We start from the raw sequence: 23,144 nt of genomic DNA, 5'->3' as shown, positions 1-23,144 counted from the left end.
GTTTGATCCCATCCGCCTTGTCCATAATTCTCATGCCGTTTGGAAGTGACTGCTTTTTTTATGATTATTCTCCATTTAAATTTAATATTTTCAACAAATGAGTCACCTGTTAGATTTCTAGGAAGTCTGGTAACAACATCGACCAGTAGTTGACATATGGTCGCCTGCGAAACATCAATCTGTGAGTTACTTCATTCATTCAATGCAAATTCGTGAGATTTGTTTCGGTTTTGTCCTGGCACCCAGCCTCTTTGACCCTTTCGACCCTGCGCGGCAATGAATGAACCAATCCGGAGAACCATGCTTAGTACAACACGAAAGTAACCCGACCAAAAAGGGCGGATGAATGGCAGGTGGGCGGGCAAGGGGCAATGAGTGAACCAATCCGGAGAACCATCTGCGAAACACTGTCCAATGAGTCACCTGTCAGAAAGATTTCTAGGAAGTCTGGTAACAACATCGACCAGTGGTTGACACACGGTCGCCGCCCAAACTTCCCCCAAACTTGCAACCCGACGTCTGAAAAGACACAAACGTGTTGAATTCCACATACACAACCGTGTTGATTTCCACAAGGATGCCATGCCACTGGACCTTCTAATTTCAATCCAAGATGGCGCGGGTCACGCTTTTAATAGTATAGATAATAATAAATTGCATTTATATAGCGCATAATATGAGTTAACATCTCTGTGTGCTTTACAAACAACAAATTACAATTACAACAGAGATATAAACATAAATAACAGAATAAATACACATACAAAATTTGGAATTGAATCATTACCCCTATGTAAGGGGGAAACAAGACAAAATTAGTTCTTAAATAGTTGGGTTTTTAGTAGTTTCTTGAAAGTGTCCAGGGTTGGTGCAGGACGGATGTTGGATGGGAGTTGATTCCACAAGGTTGGTGCTGAGATACTGAAGGCGCGTTGACCATAGTGAACAGTTCACCATTCATTTGGTGGGGACTACGAACTTCATGATCAGTCCATGATTATTCATCAACAGTTCATAAAATGTTCATCACAGGATTTGTTTAACCAAGTTCATGAACTGCTTACCCATTAAATTAAATAAACATTTGATGAATTTTTATGAAAGTCTGTCTCAACTTTCTTTGCATCTTATGAACTTTAGGCTAATGAATGATCATATTGCAGGTCATTAGGAAGGGCCTACTAATCATGAATGTTTGAAGAATGTTCATGGTGTACAATGATCGTGAACGCCACAGGTTCATGAACACTTTTTTTTTCAAATGAAGAACAGTGATGACTTCATGACCTCATTACATATTCATAATGCAAAAAAATAGAAATTAGATTATACTAATTCCAAGGTTTTTATGTATAAAAATTGGTAATTCATATGATTGCCATAACTTGGGTTTAAATTTGATGGCCAATAAAATAAAATTGTTTTTTATTATTTAACTGTAAGAAGTAAAACAAATTTAAAAGTGGATAAAATCCGCCGCAATTTGAACAGGCGCTATAGGAAACCTGGTGTTACAAAATCTTGTATAGCATTGCCGTATTTATGTGTGCATATAGTGTGATAATTGTTAAGGTAACCCTTAGTACAAATATGATGAAACGTAATGATTATTAATGTTGATTATAATATGATTCAAGTGAATTATAAGTTGTTATCTGCCTGCCCCTGAGCAGAATCAAGAAAATGTCATTTTATTTTTTCATCTTACTGTCGATGGATGAAATGTTCATGAAAAATTCATGAAAAGTTAATAAATGCCATGTTCATGAGAAATTCGTGAAAAATTCATGAAAAGTTCTTGAATGAAATGTTCAAGAAAAGTTCATCAACCAATTGTCTCATTTGTTGTTCAAGGACGTTCATGAACTGTTCATGAACATCATGAAGAACTTTGATGGCCAGTTCATGAACTAATGTCAATGAACAACCACGAACTATTCATGAATATTGATGAACAACTCATGATCATCTCGCCTGGGTGCATCCACGTGATTAGCATACCAAGTGGATGGGCGGGCTGAGTGTACTTGGACCATTAACATTGACAATGAACAATGCCTTTCTGAAGTTGTCACTTTCTAGGCTACTATCAACAAGACAGGTGCACTTGGCCACTGCCGTCACAGGTTAGGATATTGTTGTTTCTACTGTCTTTCTGTCAGAAGCTTTTTTACTGTTGTATCTACTGTCTGTATGTCAATGCATTTTACTGTTGTATCTACCGTCTTCATGTCAATGCTTTTTCTGTTTTGAAAGTCCAGCCATCAATTTCACCAAAATTTTCCTAACTTAGGATTAATCTTTAGGATATAGGACGAGTTAAGTTCCGTAACCATAGATGTTATATGATACATTGAACTCATCCTAGGTTCGGACAAGTTACTCATCCTAACTCAAGATAGGATTCATCCTAGCGTTTCATGAAATCGGCTGCTGTAGCCTGTAAGGGTCTTGTGGGTTTTGGGTTTTTTTTTTCTTTTTTTTTTCTTTTTTTTTTCTTGCTTTTACAAGTTGTTAGCTTATAAATCAGTGTTTAATAATTTTTTTATCTGCTCGTGTACATGTACAGTTTATGGAATCCCTTATCCTTGCTTTGTTTTACTTGTTTCTGAGTATTGTTCTTGTTACTGTACAGCGCTTTGATATATTTTAAAGGCGCTTTATAAATACCTATATTGTTATTTTTATCGCATGTGGGATTATAATCCAATAAGTTGTTATTATTATTTTTAGGAAAGAGTGAGACGAATGTCAGAATGGAACAACATGGTCTAAGCAAGCTTGCAGATGGCTACAAGAAGCACATAGCTGGGGAGATGAAGGGCTATGAGACGCTCCGGAACTTGGATCTGGTCGTTGTCGACAACTCGCTCCGTGAGAGTACCGTGGGCCAGCTTCGGGGACACACCCTGCAGAATAAGTGGAAGATCTACGAGGAGGTGAAGAAGTGCGGTTTCAATTACACCATCGTGGCAGCGTTCTCTCATATGACGCGCGTCGACGATGTCTTCGTGCAGGAGCTTTGTGCCAAAGAGAAGCAGAAGTGCAGCGGCCTGTTGTCGTTTTCTGAGTTGGTTGACGGTAATTTGTTTAAATCCAGATGATTACTTATAATGGGTAAAAACCAAAAGTAATATTCCAGGCATGATACTCGACCCTGGAGCAACAAAGGCGATTGCCTCCATGCCTGGTGAAATGCTCATTTAGAAATTTATTTATTTAATTTCCTCATAGGGTGCTATTTACCAAGGACAAAATGCCTTGTGCCCTTGCCCTTTAAAAAAAACGAAGCATACAGGCCTGATACAGGCCATCATTAAATTTCCATCTGTTAAATAGTTGTGGTACCTGTTAAATATATGATTCAAACTGCCTCTAGCTACTGGGCAATCTCGGTGGTCTAGTTCTAGAATTGCAAAGGTCGTGGGTTTTTAATCCCACCCGAAATATGCCTGTGATTTGACTACACAGAGCTACGGAATCAACAGTGCTAACACACATCGGTGTGTATGGGTAAAACCAAAAGTAATATTCTTTATCTTTGATGCAAATTTCCATCAATTGAAAATAAATTACTCAAAAAAATTATTTGCATAAAAACTTACTTGGTAACAAGCAATGGAGAGCTATATATATTTTTTTTGAAAAACGGCTCCCACTGAAGTAACGTAGTTTTTGAGAAAGAAGTAGTTTTCCACAAATTTGATTTTAAGACCTCAGAATTAGATTTTGAGGTCCTGAAATCAAGTATCTGAAAGCACACAACTTCGTGTGACAAGGGTGTTTTTTTTTCCGTTCATTATTAGCGCGCAACTTCAATGACCAATTGAGCTGAAATTTTTAAAGGTTTGTTATTTTGTGCAGATGTTGAGACATACCAAGTGAAACAATTACCGAAGGTGTCCAGTGGCTAGGATTTGGGTACCTTTTCAAAATGTCCATAGATTTACATTAAACTTACAGGGTTTGAAGATAATGATAGTGGAAAGCTTCCCTTCAAATATTACTTACTGAGGTGCTGCAGTTTTTGAGAAATGAGTAAAACACTGTCATGAAAATACATTTGTAAATGATTAAATTAATTTTTGTCTCATGAGACGAAAATTATTTTCAGGACATTGTTTTACTCATTTCCCAAAACCTACAGCACCTCAGCACGTAATATTTTCAGGGAAGCTTTCTACTATCATTATCATCAAACTGTGTAAGTGTAGTGTAAACTTGTGGACATTGTGTTTTTTGTGCTACAAAAGTTACATAGACCCTTTACAGATAAAGAGCTGTTGTCAACAAGCAATTTTAATGGGTTTTTTTTTCATTGTGTTCTGACAATGCAGGTAGCGTGATAATGAAGAAAGGTAAAGACAGTCAGGTTGATATCCCAGACGAATACCTCACCGCTGTCCCAATAGGACTGCAGAAGCTCAAGAGCTATGGCGTTCCCAACGCCATCATCGAGATCGACCTCAATGATGGCGTCTACAACTTCAACCCCGCCAAGTTCCCTCTCGAGGGCTTCTGCCACCTCCTGGAAACCAGAATCAAATGGTGTCACAAAAACCTGGACCCCAACAGTCAGGTCTTCGTGAACATCCGAGACTTGGCCGAGATCATGGCCAAGGATTCCGAGAGGGTCTTCCAGGTCGTGGCGTTTCTTGCCAAGCTACCGACGGAGATTCGTCCTGCCGGGATCTTGTTCGAGGAGCCTGAGGGTAAGGCGCTCCCGGAAGAGTGTGGGGCGTGGACTAAATATATTCGGCAGGTCATGAAAGACAATGAATGGAATGGACACCTGTTAGTCCACATCCACGAGAGGTATGGTTTCACCGAGGCTTCTGTGATGCAGGTAAGTTTCGCCAAACTTCTCCTTCCGTTGGTAATTACCAAAAATAATTGTTAACATAAAAACATGAGCAATGGAGATCGAGCTGTTGATAGAACAACACGTTGTGTGAAACGGCTCCATCAACTTCGGTGACCAATTGAGCCCAAATTTTCACAAGTTTGTTATTTTATAAATACACCAAGTGAGAACACTTGTTTTTGACAATTATCAAACATGTCCAGTGCCTTCAAAAGCATGATTATAATATTGGTAGCAATCAGAAACTGTGTAAAGGACAATTTTTGTTAAATCTAAAAAGCTTATAATCTTGTTATTTTTTGAACCATTTTTTCCTTTCAAAATACTGGCTGCGGTGGGCAAAGAAAATGTCCCTTTAAAAGCACAGTTCTTAAATTTACCAAACTGAAATGAATCTTAGTTTGTTTGACCTAATTTATCTGAAGTAATTATACTGATTGTATGTCTTTTTCCCAAAAGTTAGTACTAAAAGTACTCTTCCAATTTGAATTAATGCGTACTTGACAGATTGTTTGAAAGGGTAGTTGTAAATTGCATTGTTTTTGTCTTTGGAAGTGTAGTGGCACATTAAATTCATCTGGATTATTGATTTATTGTAAATCATAAAAGATCCGTTTTTACAAATCCAAAATTATTTAGACGGTACTTTTTATAATTTTAGTAGTTACATTTCACTCCTAGGAGCTTCTTCCGACTGGTGACCATGTCCAATGCTCAACTGCCTTTTGTACCCTTTCTTGGTGGACATAGAGGGCGTTGTAGGCAGGGTTTGGACTAATTGGTCATAAATGTTCTGGAGTTTGTATGCCCCATCGTCTTTGTAGTGTCATTATTTAGTTTCCCTTGTTATTGTTACAATCATAGTCGCTTATGAATGGAGCCAATGGGATATGGGCCAGCGTCTGCGTCGAAGGTGCCTTCATGGGCCATGCCTCAACTTGCGGTACCATCATGAACCTTGTCAGGTTTGGCAACACCAAGGTTCTGAAGAAGTTCAACTGCAAGTACCTGCGGAAGGCCGCCATCAATGTCACCCGGTTGACAACGGGTGAGGACCCGGCACCGAAGCAGCCCTTCTATGGCGGTAGAGCCCTGGACTACGTCTTCTCCATGACATGCAGTCAGTTTGATCTGGCCGATTTCTTCGGCGAGAAGCCACTGATTCGAATCTCCACGCTAGCATCCGATAAGATGATCTGCGCCCAGCTAGAGAACTATTTCGGGAAGGATGAGGCATTTACTATTGAACAGGCTCACAAGATGAAGGCAGTCATGCTGGAAGATCTTCAGGAGAATAGGTAACTGTCAAGTTGACCGATTTTTTGTATTGTCTTACTGAGTCATTATTGTTTAATTACTTATCTATCTATTTATTTGTTTATTTATTTATTTGTTTATCAATATATTTATTTCATGATTTATTTGTTATTTTTTTCCTAATAATATTTTTGTTGTCTATAATTGGTTGGGCCAGCCAACGAGGCATACCATGGTTTGCATCAGGGCGCAAGAGCGTGCTCCTTCATGGCCTCCTATACACATTGGTTGGGTGTCATGGCTGTTGGTAATTACTTAAAACAAATATTAACTTAAAAACTGACTTGGTAACAATCATTGGAGAGCTGTTGATAGTATAAAACATTGTGGGAAACAACTCCCTCTGAAGTAACATAGTTTTTGAGAAAGAGGTAGTTTCTCACTAAAATATTGAAAGACTTCTGGCTAGAAGTCTTTTATTTTTATCTTAAAGCACACAAATTTGTCCAACAAGGGTGTTTTTCCTTTCATCATTTTCTCGAAACTTTGATGACCGATTGAGCCCAAATTTTCACTAGCTTGTTATTTTAAGGTCATGTTGGGATACACCAAGTGAAGACTGGTCTTTGACAATTACCAAACGTGTACCTTCCCTTTAGGAGTACATGCAAAGATGAGAAATGTCAGACTTTTATCTGAATTCAGACTTTTAAAGGCAGTGGACACTATTGGTAATTACTCAAAATAATTATTGTCATAAAACCTTACTTGGTAACGAGTAATGGGGAGAGGTTGATAGTATATAAAACATGGTGAGAAACGGCTCCCTCTGAAGTGACATAGTTTTTGAGAAAGAAGTAATTTTACACGAGTTTGATTTTGAGACCTCAAGTTTAGAACTTGAGGTCTCGAAATCAAGCATCTCAAAGCACACAACTTCGTGTGACAAGGGTGTTTTTTTCTTTCATTGTTATCTCGCAACTCCGACGACCGATCAAGCTCAAATTTTCACAGGTTTGTTATTTTATGCATTTATGTTGAGAAACACGAAAGGAGAAGACTGGTCTTTGACAATTACCAATAGTGTACACTGTCTTTAAAGTCTGCTGGTTAACAAAAACTGGTGTACTTGTCCCCCACAGAAAACAAGTCATGCTCTTTGATGTACTTTTCTAGTGCTGAGGATACTGTTCCTCATTATCCTAGAAGCTCAATGGAATCTATTATTCCATGGGTTGTCAAAAGGTGGAATTGCCATCATTTCAATAACGAGGTTCTGGAATCCAGTTTCAGACTTTTCTGCAGCATTGACTCTCGTCCCTGGAGTTTCAAGTTCTGGTGGTTAAGTCATCAGATTTGGGGTCGGGTCTAGGTCATTTCTATTAAAAATTTGTGATATACATTTGTTTTGTATACTTCTGCTCTACAATGCATCTGTAAGACAAATAGACAAACCTTGATCAATATTTGGGCACTCTGTAACCAAAAAGGACCATAAAATAATTGGATACTCTCACCATAAAAAAACCTAGAAAAACAAACTTGCTTCACGAAAACCAAGATTTCACGTACTGCCTTCTTGGTACACAAACATCATTTGCAAATGGCAGCAGAGAACGGATGAGTTTGACCGAGAAACAAATATGTGTACAGTCTATATATTTACTGCTGCCCTACAATGTATCTTCAAGACAAGAGAAAAACCCTGATGAATATTTGGGCAATCTGTGACCAAAAAAGACCAGAAAATGATTGCATACTCTTGCTCTAAACAAAACTTAAAGACAACCATGCGTCCTGAAACCCAGATTTCACGTTCTGCTGACTCTCAAAACGATTCATGGTACAATTCCTTCAGAATTCCAGATTCCAAAAAAAGTGTCCGAGGTACGAAGTGTCCAATGTATGAAGTGGTCAAGGCTCAAACTTCAAAGTGACCTGCCGTTGATTTCACAAAACTCTTCTTAACCTAAGACTAATCTAAGGATGTAGGACAAGTCCCAACCCTGCACTGTAGCAACTCGAGATAAGACGAGTCCTAACTCTTTGTGAAATCAACCCCGACCCGATCATAAAGCTTCCTCTCTTTTTGTATTTTCAATGGTAATTCTTTACAATATTCTGTTACACCTTTAATGTCTTTCTTAAATACTACATTCCACCAAAAAGATACAATCTGCATACCTACTGCTACCCAACATCTTCAAGACAAACAGTAAAAACCGACCAATATTCGGACACTCTGTGACTAAAAGGACCAAACAACAATTCAATGCTGTTGGCATAAAAAAAAACCAGAAGACAACCAGGCGTCCCGAAAACCCAGTTTTCACATACTGCCTTCTTGGTACACAAACATCATTTGCAATGGCAGCAGAGAAAGAAGGAATTTGACCAAGTACAAATATTTGTAAGAAAAACTGTCTGAGTAGGTAAACTGACTGCCGTCACCCAGCCTGACGACACTTTAGTTGCAGTTTTATTGGAAGCTTTTAGACACTACGTATGTACATGGACTTAATATCACTCAATCATTATGGTTCCAGGTAAAGATTAAGCCAGTAACTAACTCATGGATATCGGCGCTTTCTGTAGCCCCCCCCCCCCCCACCCGTCTCCATCATTACCACTGGACAGACCATCTGCTTTGATAATTAACCGTTAGATATTCTGTTTATGCTTCTCAACACAAAAATCCCCAGAGTTGTGAAAATTTCACCAAACTCCTTGATTGGTCATTGAGCCGAATAATGAACCAATCTGCTACAATTTATCAACCTAAGTAGGCTTCTCAAAGCTACTTACAATAATAAACTCTTTAGGGACCATAGCAGCTGCAAGTGGCTGGTACCAAAATGCCCTAAGCGGCCACAAACGGCTGCAATTTTTGACCAACAGTGCCAAACAAAGAAGGGCCAAAGAAAATGTATTTATCTATTATTTACCCTGGTGAAACATTGTTTTTCAGAGGTGCCCAGCAGCAACTACAAACACATTAAATTGGTTAATGTGATTTAGCGAAGCAGAGACCGAATTAAGACCGAATGGACATTTTCCCATGCAAACATAGAAGCTACAATTTTAAAACAGAACCATGTGTTTCTGTTTCTTATCAATTTTTCTTACATAAAAATAACAGTGGAAGAAAAAAGGAGCAATACCTGAACACAGAAATTAGTGGACTTTTAAAGGGTTATAATTTCTAGCCTTGTTGGTACCCATTTCCTTCTGGTTAATGAGAAGCAGTTATAGTTAAAGGCACTGGACACTATTGATAATTAGCATAAAAACTAATGTGGTAAAGAGCAAAGCTGTTGAAAGTATAAAACATTATAAGATACGAATCCTCTGAAGTAGTGTATTTTTTGAGAAAGAGGTAGTTACTTACTAAAATATTCAAAGGCTTCAGGTCTGAAGCACTTTATATTGTTTGTAGGCATCTGAAAGCACACAATTTTGTGCGGCAAAGGTGCTTTTTCTTTCATTATTTTCTAATTGCAACTTCGATGACCAATTGAGTCCAAAATTTCAAAGATTTGTTATTTTATGCATACATTGGAACACACCAAGTGAAAATACTGGTCTTTGACAATATACCAAAGGTGTCCAGTGCCTTTAGAGTTTCACAACTGGGATTCGAACCCACAAAATACTGCTTAAATTGTACTGCTTAGCTTAGCAGTAATGAGCAGAACACCGATAACAAATCGTTCATGTGGCATGGTATTTTGCTGGTAACCTTATTCTGGTTAGCATATTTTTTTGTTCTGCTTTATTTGTGTGCTTAAGCAGCTCTATAAAATTTGACCCTGAACTTGACTTCAATGCCCTAAACTGCTCAGCAACAACATGACACAAAACTCCCTGAACAAATTTTTCTTGAAAGAAAAATGAATGAAAGAAAAACATATTGAATTTCTCACCTTTAAATGCACTAGCCAGCCAGATAGTTTTGAAAACCTGACTGTAGTTTTGCCATATGGTGGGCTGTAAGCGGATTTTAAAAGAAGAAGCGTCACTTGAGTAATTCCAAATCATTGGCTCTACCAGCTGTCCGCAGATCAAATTCTGAAAACGGTTTTACTGAAATAAAATGAAAATACACAAAAGTGGGTTCTCCACACCTGTAAAAACAGCTCAAAGTGCAAATTAACAAGTTGAAGCTTTGTCTGATAAACATTTCGGATCGAACATGAAAATGTTGTTTTAGGTAGACTGGTGCTGAGAAGACATGAGGCCCCAGGATATCAATGGTAGCACGGGTAATGTAAATCAGAACCGGACATTATTTACCATCTTAAAGGTCATGTATACCTTTGTTTTTTTAAGGTTTGATTTTTTTTTTAAAGTCTACTTAAATATATAAATTAAACAATAACCTATGAAAGGTGGAAGCTTTTTATTAAATATTTTCTACAATCTGGAGCAATGACAATGTATGTCTAAGCAAGAATAATTTGTAATTGGAGTACACCATCTGAGAAACATTCTATGCAGAAACATTTCTCAGATTGAATTGTTTTTGAATCCCTTTCACTAAAATCGCATTCTTTATTTAAAGGTATTCTCAAAATGTGATACATTATCAACAACTAAGGTGCTTCTTACCAAGTCAGTTGTTATTGTAATTGATTTTAGGAGTAATAACCAAAGGTGTACTTGCTCTTTTACAGGACAGGCTGAAGCTCTCACAAATTGTATTAAAGAGCTCTGAAGGATCTGGGGCACAATTTGTTCACTGTCTGATAAATTAACACAAATTTTACAATCCTGTGAAGTAACACAAACTTCAAATGATTCGGGTGTTAGTCTGTGAAAATGCTATAAAAGGATTTACACACCCTAAGTTATTCTGCAGTCATGCGATCACCATGCAGGAAAAGCGTCAAATTTCTATGCTAGCTGTGTACATGGTGTAAGCAAAGGATGCATAGCAGTGTAGACTGCGCAAAAGCAAAAAATCCCTGCTAACCTGTGAAATACGCTGCTTGACGTAAGCGCCGATTCTTTGATTAGGGTAGCTGAGCCATGAAATTGGGCAAATGTAGTTTATCCATATCCATACTGATAATTCCAACAAACAACTCATTTACCTTGAGCGCATCACTTGTGGTCCATAAAACACAAACAGCTTTCTTAGCATATCTTTTTCCATGCTTCTGGTAAGCTGTATTAATTCCAAATCAAAATTCCATTGGGTCCATTTGCAGATATTCAATTGTCTCCTTACCAAGAGATGAGATAGAACAAACTGAGAAAAGTTGAGTTGTTTATTCATCGCCACATTTTCTTTTAATGCTAATTTGAACCTCATTTTGATGGTTTATCAGGGAGGAATATAATATAAGATATATAATAATAATAATAATAATATTAATAATAATAATAAACAACGCTTATAAAGCGCCTTACATCCATGACTGGACCCCAAGGCGCTGTACACATTAAAAATAGCTGCAAACAAGAGCAAAAAAAACCAAGAGCATAAAATATTTCTAAAAATATAAACCACAAAATGGACCAGCCAATAGTTAAAACCACAAACCGCGAAATTTAAAAAGTAATGGAAAAGCACTACTATAAAAAGATTAGTTAAACTTACAATACTTTAAAAAGGTGTCCATATAGGAAATACACTTACAATTATATCATATCATGGGTCGATCCCGCAAAGAGTCAGGACCAGTCCCTTTAAGACTAGTCCCAAGAGATATTAAAATGTATGGCCAGTCCTAAAATTAAGATGAGTAACTTGTCCTAACTTGAAAAAAGACTAGCCCTAAACTCTCTAAGAATTCCACCCCCATGAGAAACAATGTACTTAGTCATTAAAAACAACAAACCAAAAAAATTATAAAGATATGAAAATAACTCACAAAAGAAAGCAAGTTAAAGTTACAAAAACAATTCATAACAAATGTCACTCAAGAGAAAAAAAACATGCATTATGAGTAGGCAATGTACTTAGTTAAAAGCCAGTTTAAAAAGATAAGTCTTCATGATTGTCTTAAAATGATCCAGTGAATTAGATGCTCGAATGTGTTCCGGTAGAGAGTTCATAGACTTGGGGCTGACTGTGAGAACGCTCGATCCCCATAAAAAGCAGTGCGTGGTTTTACTGGTTGGCACAGAAGATTCATGGACGAAGACCGAAGAGTGCGATTCGGTTGGTATGGCGTTATGATCTCACTCAGATAAACAGGAGCGAGCTCATGTAGAATTTTATATGTTTGTAGCAGGAGTTTGAATTTGATTCTATGTGCCACGGGCAACCAGTGCAGACTGAAGAGCACAGGCTGTATGTGATCCCGATATTTAGTTCTTGAGACAAGTCTCGCAGCTGAGTTTTGAATATATTTGGGTTGGCAGTGAAATTTACAAATAACATTTTATTTTTACCCCTCTCAGCATCTTTTGGCTTGTTTCTCCATACTGATATTTCAAACAAACGACGCATATAGCTTGTACGCATCACATATGATCAATAAAATACACACAGCCTTTTTCCATGCCTCTGGTAAACTGTATTATTTATAAACAACAAATTCTTTAGCTCCATATGCAGATATTGTCTGCACACTATTTTTGGACTTAAAGCCCAGCAGGCTCTTAATTGTGCTCTACATAAAGAGACACCTGTTCCTAATAGATGAAAACAATATTGACTACACTGCCCGAAGAGAAACAATTATATTTCTCTGTTCAGTGTGTAATCTTTATCGGCATTGCATGAGGGATAATGCAGTTAGGAAGTTCAGAGTACTTTCGCTTCTCCAGACTATTCCAAATCGAATTAGAATACTCCTATCTGTTGATCAGGCCCATACAAGTTTCATAGGGGTGCTGTTGATGAGCTCGAATTTGCTGTATGCCAAGCTCAAAAATGTCCCATAATGCCTCAAAATCCCAAATCCAATATGACCGGAACAGTGCGTGCAAGCCATGCGTGTACGACGGGTATTGTAAACGGACAGCACCCACGCACTGCTGCACTGCCTTGTAACACCGCATTCACAGTTCGACTCGGCCGTGGCTCTGCAGTTCGTCGATCTACTTGTAGTAGGTTGGTGCGATGCTGCAGAAAAACAACAGTGAGTACCGAGCAGAAAATGTCATTTTTTGAAGATGTTTTTTAATTTCACTCAACAAAAAGGAAATGCAAGCATTATGAATGTATATTGAGTGTGTGTGGAAAGTTTTGGTAGTGTAGTACAAAAGAAACTTTAGTTATTGCTGGCTAACGGTCGTAAAACTTTCACCTATCAACGCTGATTTGAAAAACGTATAGCGTTAAGGAGGCCCAAAATATTAGACAACTATAAGGCTCACGGGGGAGCCTTATAGTTTCTAGAAGTATGTATAAGGTACGTCGTCTAACTCAAAACGAGGTGGGCGCGCAGCCGCTGCAAGTAGTGGCGGACGTGCGCAATAGCTTCATTTTGGGTTAGAATGATGACGCCATGCATAAGTATTAAGAGAGGCGTACAACACCCTCACCCACATTACATTTCGAAATATTTGTGTAAAGGATTTTCATCATCTAGCGGGGTGCCGCGCAAAGCGCGGCATCCCGCTAGTTGCAATTATGTTGTGAAGGATTTGCATAGGGCTGCTTAACGGTAAGGACATTTTAACGTAAACCTATTTCAAGAGCGGTTGCTATCTTCAGCACGTAAACAAACTACGCACGCAACATTGTAGATGTATGCTTCAGCAAAAAGGAAGAAGGTGATGACAAAATGGCGGGCGAAATAAATGCAGAGTGGCGATAAAAACAAGTCATCACCTTCTGTGTCTGTTATGTATTATTGTTTAATGGTTTAAAGTGCCCCTCGAAAGGTTTACACACTAACTTGAAAGTAAACAAGAAGATAATACATTGTACGATCATTTCTGAAGCATTTTAGACTCATTTGGGTCGCTACACTTACCATTCAAACACGTACAATACACACCACTGTGCCGGCACAATAACAACGTTTGCAATGATGTTGCACTATGCGCTGTGTGAATGGGGTGTTTAAGCAAAATAGAGGCTTTAGGGACCCTTTTTGTTTGCTTACTGCTTTAAGCGAAAAACCTTGCTTAACCAAGGCTATGAAATTAAAAATGTGCTAGATGCGCCCAATAAGCACAAAATCAACCTAATACAGGCAGCTCTATGAATTTTGGCTCTCTGAAATGGGGCTTTAATGACCCTTATTGCTTGCTTGCCTGCTGCTATAAGCAAATAGCATTGCTAAATCAAGGCTATGAAATTAAAAAATTGCTAGGTGCGCCCGATAAGCACAAAATCGACCGTTAAGCAGCTCTATGAAATTGGGCCCAGGTACTGTCATTATTAAACATAGCTGAGCACATACTTTTTATAATGTATGGAGCGCAGGGTTGTAGACAACATGGAAGCCATTTGAAGATCAATTATTGATTATTTATCCCCATTTATCAGCTCAATGGAGCAGCGGATCTAGAGCACTGATTGCTTGTCTATGACTGATCGAAATATGGTGCAGTAGGGGATGAGTGCACTGGTGAGCCATCTTGAACAGCGCATGTTGCCATCAGCCCCTTGCCGTCCCTGGGTCTGGTGGCGCTATATCGATGACATCTTTTTCATCTGGACAAGCGATGAAGCAAGCCTCAAAGCTTTCATTAATCACATAAATTCCTTCCACAGGACCATCAAATTCACGAGCGAATACTCAACCAAGGATACACACTTTTTGGATGTCAAGGTTCTCAAGACGGCTGAAGGCTTAAAAGCCATTGGACCCTTTCGGTACAGAAAAAAAAAAAAAAGTTCACAGATTTACAAATAATTTACAGGGTTTACAGAAGGTAATGGTGAAAGACTTCTCTTGAAATATTAGTCCATGAAATGCTTTACTTTTTGAGAAAACGGTAAAACAATATAAATTCTCGTTAACGAGAATTACGGATTTGTTATAAACACATGTCATGACACGGCGAAACGCGCGAAAACAGGAGTGGGTTTTCCCGTTATTTTCTCCCGACTCCGATGTCCGATTGAGCCTAAATTTCCACAGGATTGTTATTTTATATATAAGTTGTGATACACGAAGTGTGGGACATGGACAATACTGTTTACCGAAAGTGTATAATGGCTTTAACCACAGATCTCTTCGTTAAACCCACAGATAAACACCAATACCTACATTCCACTAGCTGTCACCCCCGACACTACAAAACCAGCATAGCCTACTGTCAGGCCCTTGGACTCCGTCGAATCTGTTCTAATGATTCTGATTTTATCCACCACTCACAGGAACTTAAGAAACACCTTGTTTCCAGGGGTCATAGCTCTCTAGCAGTCCATCGAGCTATCCAGAAAGTCAAGGCTCGTTCTAGGGAGTCAGTACTTTCCAAAGGACCCAAGAAACAACAGAGTCCTACGGGGAAAGTTCATTTTGTTGTCACTTTCCACCCCTCACTTCCTCCCATTCGTAAAATAACCAGTTCTAACCATCATATTCTTCACACATCAGATTGACTTCAACGTGCTGTGCAGGAAGAACCCATAGTTGCCTACAGACGCCGACCAAGTCTCAGGGATCTCATTGTCCGAGCAGAAGTCCCACCCATTAATGATGATGTTAATCCCCCTCTACCACAGGTAACTTTTAGGTGTTCCAACATCTCCAAATGCATCGTCTGTAGACAACACATCAGGGAATCGGACTCCTTCACCAGTAACACCGGCGGTACCACCCATAAGACAAGGGGTCATGTCACTGCACCACCACTAATCTCATTTATCTCATATCTTGCAGAGTCTGTGGTGTTCAATATATAGGTGAAACAAGAACTACACTCAAGAGGCGTTTCTACGGCCACAGATCTACAGTCAAGACCCAAAAGCTAGATACACCTGTAGGTCATCACTTCAATCTTCCTAATCACTCAATTTCTGACATGATCTTACAGGGCATAGAGGCACTAGGCAACCACAGAGAGACTGTGCGTTTGAGTAGGGAGAAACTCTGGATTAGACGCCTCCAGACCATTCAACCCCATGGTCTGAACATCCAAGAAGGAAACGACTAATAAACCTTTTGTTTTGCCGTCTCCGTTTTTCCCCATAGCCTTTTAGCCTGAGCCTCATTCACTAATAAATTACTTTTTACCCAACCTCACCACCCTTGATGTTGTCCTTTGTGTTTCCATCTTCTTACTTGTGGTCAAGCCAGTCCCTTCCCTTCACCCCCCCCCCTTTTTGTCCCCCTATTCATTGTTTACCCCCTGCTTTTTTATGTATGCTTTCTAACCCCATTCATGTATTTCCACTTCACTGCTTATGTTTCACTTAGTTACCTGTTCATGTTTGTTGTGTTGTCATTTAGCCTTCGAGATAGACTCTGCTAGGGTCGAAACGTCAGGCCATTATACTATTTTTTGCAATATTTTAATGAGTCAAACATGGAATGTTCCATTCAATAAAGGAAAGCCATTGTGGGTTCTAATCAGAATATTCCCTTCATTGTACGAATGCAAAACATTTAGTAGCTGATCTTTGTCATTTGATTTGGGGATAAAAACTACAAAAATAGACAGTCAAAATTTTCGCCAATCAATGCCAGGCACCACAGATTCTGCACAGGGTCCGTTCTATCGTCTTATTTCCTGAGCACAGACGCAAAGCACGCCTAATTGTCCAAACACGGGTGGCCAAGCTAGCCTGAGCCAAACCTGGAGCCGAAGCCGTGGTTTCGAAAAGGGCCCATGCATATATTGGGATACACCAAGTGAGAACACTAGTCTTTAACAATTACCAATAGTGTCCAGTGTCTTCAAAGGTAAAACTTAAAAAAATTGTTGTTGAATGTTCTTGCTTTGTTTTTTGGGGGTTTTTTTCACAGAAAGGAGGAATACATGAGTGCAGTCGGTCTGGCCGTCCTCTTTGCCCGTGCAGGTGGCTCCCTCAACAAGGTGATGCTAGACGCCATCGGTAAAATACAGCTAGAGAGTCGCCACGCTCAGAATCTGCTGGCAGAGGTACGGAAGATGTGGGACATGTGGGACCTGAATGACGGGGTCAAGGACGACATGCTGGAGTACGACTCCTTCTACAATGGATTCATGGCGCAGTTCTTCGGCTGCTACAAGTGTACGGACACCAAGAAGGCACTGAAAGCGATACATATGGACGCGAACGGACTGGTGGACTGGAATGAGTTTGCCGTGTATCTAAAGTGGGCCATTCATCAGTATCCTGAGACAAAGGATGCTGAAGAGCTTCTTGACATTGCTTTCCGTAAGGGTATCATCCCGGCAATGCGCGATGAGGTTCTTGGTGCCAATGCTTAAAGGCACTGCACTCACTTGGTAATTGTCAAGATCAGTAGTCTCATTCGGTGTTTCCCAATAATAACAAACCTGTGAAAATTTGGGCTCAATTTGTCACCGAATTCACAAGAGAATAATGAAAGAAAAAACAACCTTGTTGCTTTACTTTTTGTTTCCTTTAGATGGAGAATAAAAGGCTTCAGCTGAAGACTTTTATAATTTAATTGAGAACTTTCTCAAAAACTGCGTTACTTCAGAGGGAGCTGTTTCTCACAATGTTTTATATTATCCACAGCTCTCCATTGCCCGTTACCAATTCAGTTTTTATGCTAACAATTATATTGAGTAATTACCAGTGTCCATGTGCCTTTAATCCATAAAGGCAGTTTTAAACACAACATCAACACAAGACATACCAAGGAAAAATTGAAACACAGATATAACATTCTTATAATTAAAAGATGTGCTCATTCACACAAATATAGCTAATTAACTTGCAATCCTTCAGGGACTGGAAACACTTGTGTCCCTGAGCAAGACACTTAACTATAATTGCTTCTCTCCCCCCAGGGGTAAATGGGTACCTACCTGTGAGGGCAGAGATGGTTCTTGTGATTGGTTTAGCCATGTAGCGCATATATTGTCGCACAGGCTGTATACTCCCCAGGGAGCTGAGATGGTTTAAGGAATGATTTAAGGCCCAGTGACCAGGGGTAATAATATCGGAAGCGCTTTGTTTGCATTGTTTATAAAACCACTCAGGTTTGTAGTATGTGTGGTTGTGAACATGACCTGCGTTGCTGTCATACTACTCATCATGAAGGTTGACTATTTTGTCATGCTAATAGTGGTCCACTTATGGCCTTCCACTATAGTATTGAGGCAGATCAGGGGTGGATTTCACAAAGAGTTAAGACCAGTCTTATCTCGAGCGAGGACGAGTTATTCGTCCTTCTTAGGACTAGCCATACGTTTTGTATAACTCTTAGGACTAGCACCATGTTTAGGACTAGTCCTAACTCTTAGGACTAGCACCATGTTTAGGACTAGTCCTAACTCTTAGGACTAGCACCATGTTTAGGACTAGTCCTAACTCTTAGGACTAGCACCATGTTTAGGACTAGTCCTAACTCTTAGGACTAGCACCATGTTTAGGACTAGTCCTAACTCTTAGGACTAGCACCATGTTTAGGACTAGTCCTAACTCTTTGTGAAATCGGCCCCTGTAGTATCATTGGTTTGTGACTTAATTTAAGGTTTACCTCTCCATTGTGTTAGGTTAGACTTGTGGACAAGGCATTTTGTGTCAGTCTGTTGATAGCGAAATGGCTCTCGCAAGACTGCTCTCAAGACTACTGCTCTCATGGAATTAATGGAACAGTTTGTACCCAAAAAATCCATTAAATGTTAAATTACTCCAAATCGGCCCCTGTAGTATCATTGGTTTGTGACTTAATTTAAGGTTTACCTCTCCATTGTGTTAGGTTAGACTTGTGGACAAGGCATTTTGTGTCAGTCTGTTGATAGCGAAATGGCTCTCGCAAGACTGCTCTCAAGACTACTGCTCTCATGGAATTAATGGAACAGTTTGTACCCAAAAAATCCATTAAATGTTAAATTACTCCAAAAAAGAATGATTATAAAAAAATTAACTTGTGAAAAGTGCTGCAGCTGTTGATAAAACACGTTGAGAAATGATTCCCTTCTAAAGAAAAAAAAGATTCCAACAAATTTTGATCTGAGAAACGATTCCAAAAACCAGAGGTTTATAACTTGCCTTTTAATGTTTAGTATAGCTAGCTATAAATTTAGCACATCAATGATCAAACAGCAAAACCGTGTCCTTTCTCCAGGAAAAATTAATTCACAGATAAAATAGCTTGTACTGTATGGCCGTTATTAAACCCTACGAAGTTTGTTAAATCGTGAATAAACAGACCACACTAAACTGTTTATTTCAAGCACCAAAGTGTATGGTTCTTTGAACCTATTGGTTGTTATTGAAGGCTCAGTAACAGTTTTTGGGGGCCAAATGAATGGCACTTGCCTGTCTAATGAGCATAACAACGCCTTTTATTATGCAAATTTTTTTTCTTAGTATTGTGTTTTATAAACATGTATTGATTTGTTTGGATTTTATACTAAACAGCGCTTGAATGTAGGAATGAAAAGAAAAAAACTGTTATGTCAAAAGGTCATGGATTTTGGAAAAATGCATCGTATTTCATTTTGATTTTAAAAGGTGGTAGCATTTTTGAGTTGAAATATTGATACAATTAAAATATACAATCTGAGAAACTGGGGAAAAATGGTGATAATATTACTCTGATTTCATAACCGAATTACTTCAAAGTGAAAGTGTCTCAAAATGCATTATACTATCCAAACGTATACTATCCAAATGTAGAGCCTTTGCAGCTTTTAGATTGAAAGTTATCAGAATTGTTTTGTATTCATAGAGTTATATAGAACTAGAGGGCGCAGGAGTGATGCTTCGTGCACAAACGCCACGGGACCGCAAGATGACAAGCGCGTCATTCAGCATGCGCGTTGAATATGAAATACACGTTTGAGGTTTTTTTTATTGAACACTCACGCGATGCTGTTTGTTCAACTTACAAAATGGCTGCACAAACACACGCTGCGAGATGCCAGTTTTGTCAACTTAGAAAATGGCCGCCTGCGCGCATGCCGGAGCGCATATATAGGCCAGTGCGCCCTCTAGTTCTTATATATAACTCTATGTTTGTAGTTGTTTTACTTGGTTTACCTCATTGATTCACCAATGATTTTTTTAAGCATAAGCTCATTGTATAATCAATATTATTAGCAGGACAGATATTACTTGTTACTTATGTTATATCTTATTTCACTTCGTGTTGAGTGATTGGGACAGCAGGCAAGGAGCCCCTTTTCCTGGTTAATCACAGTTTCTGCAGAAATAATGGTTACAAAAATTTTAATTTGTTTATAAATGGTGGCCCTGAACCGGGATATCACACATCGTAAATATATGTCCCACCAATTGATTTGTTGTAGTACTAATAGAAATGAAATCGACCTAGATTTATTAATTGAAAACAAAACAACACTCGACACTCAAAACCCCCAGTGAAGTACACATATGATTAAACACTAGCATTCTTTCCTGCTCATCTAAAGAAAAAAAAGAGAGAACATAACAAATTTATTATTTCTAATAGAAGTGATGCTGTTTTTTTCTAAAAGAACTCATGTTTGAAGCTGTCCATGGATTAAAAATGCTTGACTGAATGTAAACATCTGAGTAAGTAGAAAAGGGTATTTATAAAAAAAAGTCATTCATTTTGTTTTGTCGAGTAGGTTCCATGGACAGCTTTTTCGTTTTTTCCTAATAAGCAGGAGAGAGTGCTTGTTGAATATATACTTTTGAGTGTCATTTGTTTGTTTTAAAAAACATCACCAATCATCTGGTCAGTTTTTTTTTACTCACTACAGTCTACATTAATATGGAATGGCGTTGCAGTGTTTTACACCTCAAATCGTAAGCATGGTTATTATAAAAAAGTAAAAGAGTGAAGCACAGATCAATAATAATGTGCACATTTCTCTTTTATATTAAAAGTAATATAATTTTTAAAAAGTAACCAGTGTTATATAACTTCAATTATTTGAACCAAATTGGTTATTTACCAAGACAAACAAAAAAGTACTAATAACTTTATTTTGTGAGAAAATAGAATTAGAAACAACACACCAACCGAATGGACCGATGGTATAAATGCAGAAAAAAGAAAGTTGGTGGCCGTTTGTGCACCCCAGCGAAGCCTTCTAAACTTTGAAAGAACTATTAGCCACCAGGTTTTTTTTGTGGTTTTTTTTTCTTCCTGTTTTTTTTGCCAATTTTTGGGATGTCACAATTATGATCAAAATACCTTTGAAAATTGTCCCAAACTCTTTGCAAATTTGCAAAAATGCATAAAAAGAATTCCTAGTATATGTGACTTCGCAAATATTTTCAAAGATTGAGACATGGTATGGCCAAGTAAAACTGTGGTTTAGTTTTGCATTTTTCCCAAACAAGCCTCCTCTTGTCATTAATCATATTACTAGGCCATATAATCATTTTGTATTCTTATATTTGTCGGTATATTTAATGAGTAGGGTAGATGGCCTTAGCTTTCAATTCAAACCAGACCCTGGACCTTCTTCAGAGGCATCAAACAAGTACAAGCAAATACATATCCATTTATAGAAAAAGAGAGGGGAAAGGTATTAAAGACAGTGGACACTATTGGTAATCGTCAAAGACCAGTCTTCTCACTTGGTGTATCTCAACATGTGTATAAAATAACAAACCTGTGAAAGTTTGAGCTCAATCGGTCATCGAAGTTGCAAGATAATAATGAAAGAAAAAACACCCTTGTCACACCAAGTGTTGTGCGTTTAGATGGTTGATTTCGAGACCTCAAGTTCTAAATCTGAGGTCTCAAAACCAAATTCAAGGAAAATCACTTCTTTCTCAAAAACTGTGGCACTTCAGAGGGAGCCGTTTCTCACAATGTTTATACCACCAACCTCTCCCCATTACTCGTCACCAAGTAAGGTTTTATGCTAATAATTATTTTGAGAAATTACCAATAGTGTCCGCTGCCTTTAAAGGACGGATCCAGGAAAAGGCAGGAAAATTAAAGCCGATCAAAGTTTCTATTTATTGTGATGGTCAGTATCAAAGGATAGATAACCGGGTATATTTAATAATAGGCCTATATTTTTCTACAGGGATAGCTCTTTTAAATGGTTCGCTTCTGGGCAATCACTACATATATAAGGCTGCTGTTTAAATTTTCTACCTCCACATTATTTCTGTTTTCTTATTATTTGTCTGATTTTTGTGTATTCTGTAAAATCTGCACTACACTTAAAAATGAATGAATAATAAAAAAAATACTTATTGAAATAAATTTACTGTCCTTTGTAAGATATAATCTGTCTCTGGGGGTGTAGAAACAAATACAGTGTCTGTCAATAGACAAATTGATTATACAGCTTTTAAAAACCCTGAAAATACTAGAAATAAGCTCAAAACACATGCAAGTACCTTTTAATGCGAGTACCTTTTAATCTCAAATTGGAAGGGGGCACGGAAATCAAGTATGGGACCTAGAATCGGAGATGGGGACCCCCCCCTTTTTCCCCCATTTGTGTTTTTACAATTAGGCATGTATTTTTTTATTATTTTTTTTTTAAACAGATGTTTAAAGAGACTGGACACCTTTGGTAATTGTCAAATACCAGTCTTCTCACTTGGTGTATCTCAACATATGCACAAAACAACAAAACTGTGAAAATTTGATCTCAATTGGTCGACGAAGTTGCGAGATAATAATGGAAGAAAAAACACCATGGTCCTACGATGCTTGATTTCAGGACCTCAGAATCTAATTCTGAGGTCTCGAAATCAAATTCAAGGAAAATTAATTCTTTCTCGAAAAACTATGTTACTTCAGGGAGCTGTTTCTCACAATGCTTTAAAAGAAACTAATTAAATATGAAAAGTACCCTAAAAGTATAATTGGAAGTGTTCGACATAAAAAGAACCCTTGAGAGCATAAAATCCTCTGGGTGGGCGGGCACCTGTGCAGAGGGGGGGGGTTGACAATAAAGCTGCCATCGATACCATGCTGGATTTTACAAAGAGTTAAGAATGGGTCTTATCTCAAGGTAGAGTTACTCGCCC

General features: G+C 38.3%; 1 protein-coding gene across 2 annotated transcripts in view; it reads left to right on the top strand.

The window, feature by feature from the left end:
- Positions 1–22,312, top strand: part of LOC139943875 (uncharacterized) — a 59,546-nt gene extending 37,234 nt beyond the window's left edge. Inside the window, exons 6-10 of one of the 2 annotated variants that reach the window (XM_071940744.1) lie at positions 2,069–2,126; positions 2,734–3,081; positions 4,338–4,846; positions 5,729–6,162; positions 16,999–22,312. In XM_071940744.1, the coding sequence (XP_071796845.1) occupies positions 2,069–2,126; positions 2,734–3,081; positions 4,338–4,846; positions 5,729–6,162; positions 16,999–17,446 (1,797 nt within the window). In that variant the 3' untranslated portion in view covers positions 17,447–22,312. The remainder of the gene's footprint in view (positions 1–2,068; positions 2,127–2,733; positions 3,082–4,337; positions 4,847–5,728; positions 6,163–16,998) is intronic. The other variant, XM_071940745.1, reaches the window with a different exon arrangement.
- Positions 22,313–23,144: the final 832 nt, after the last annotated feature.

This window comes from Asterias amurensis, chromosome 11, assembly GCF_032118995.1.
Source record: "Asterias amurensis chromosome 11, ASM3211899v1".
Taxonomy (NCBI): Eukaryota; Metazoa; Echinodermata; class Asteroidea; order Forcipulatida; family Asteriidae; genus Asterias; species Asterias amurensis.
This window is presented reverse-complemented; position numbering and strand designations above follow the sequence as displayed.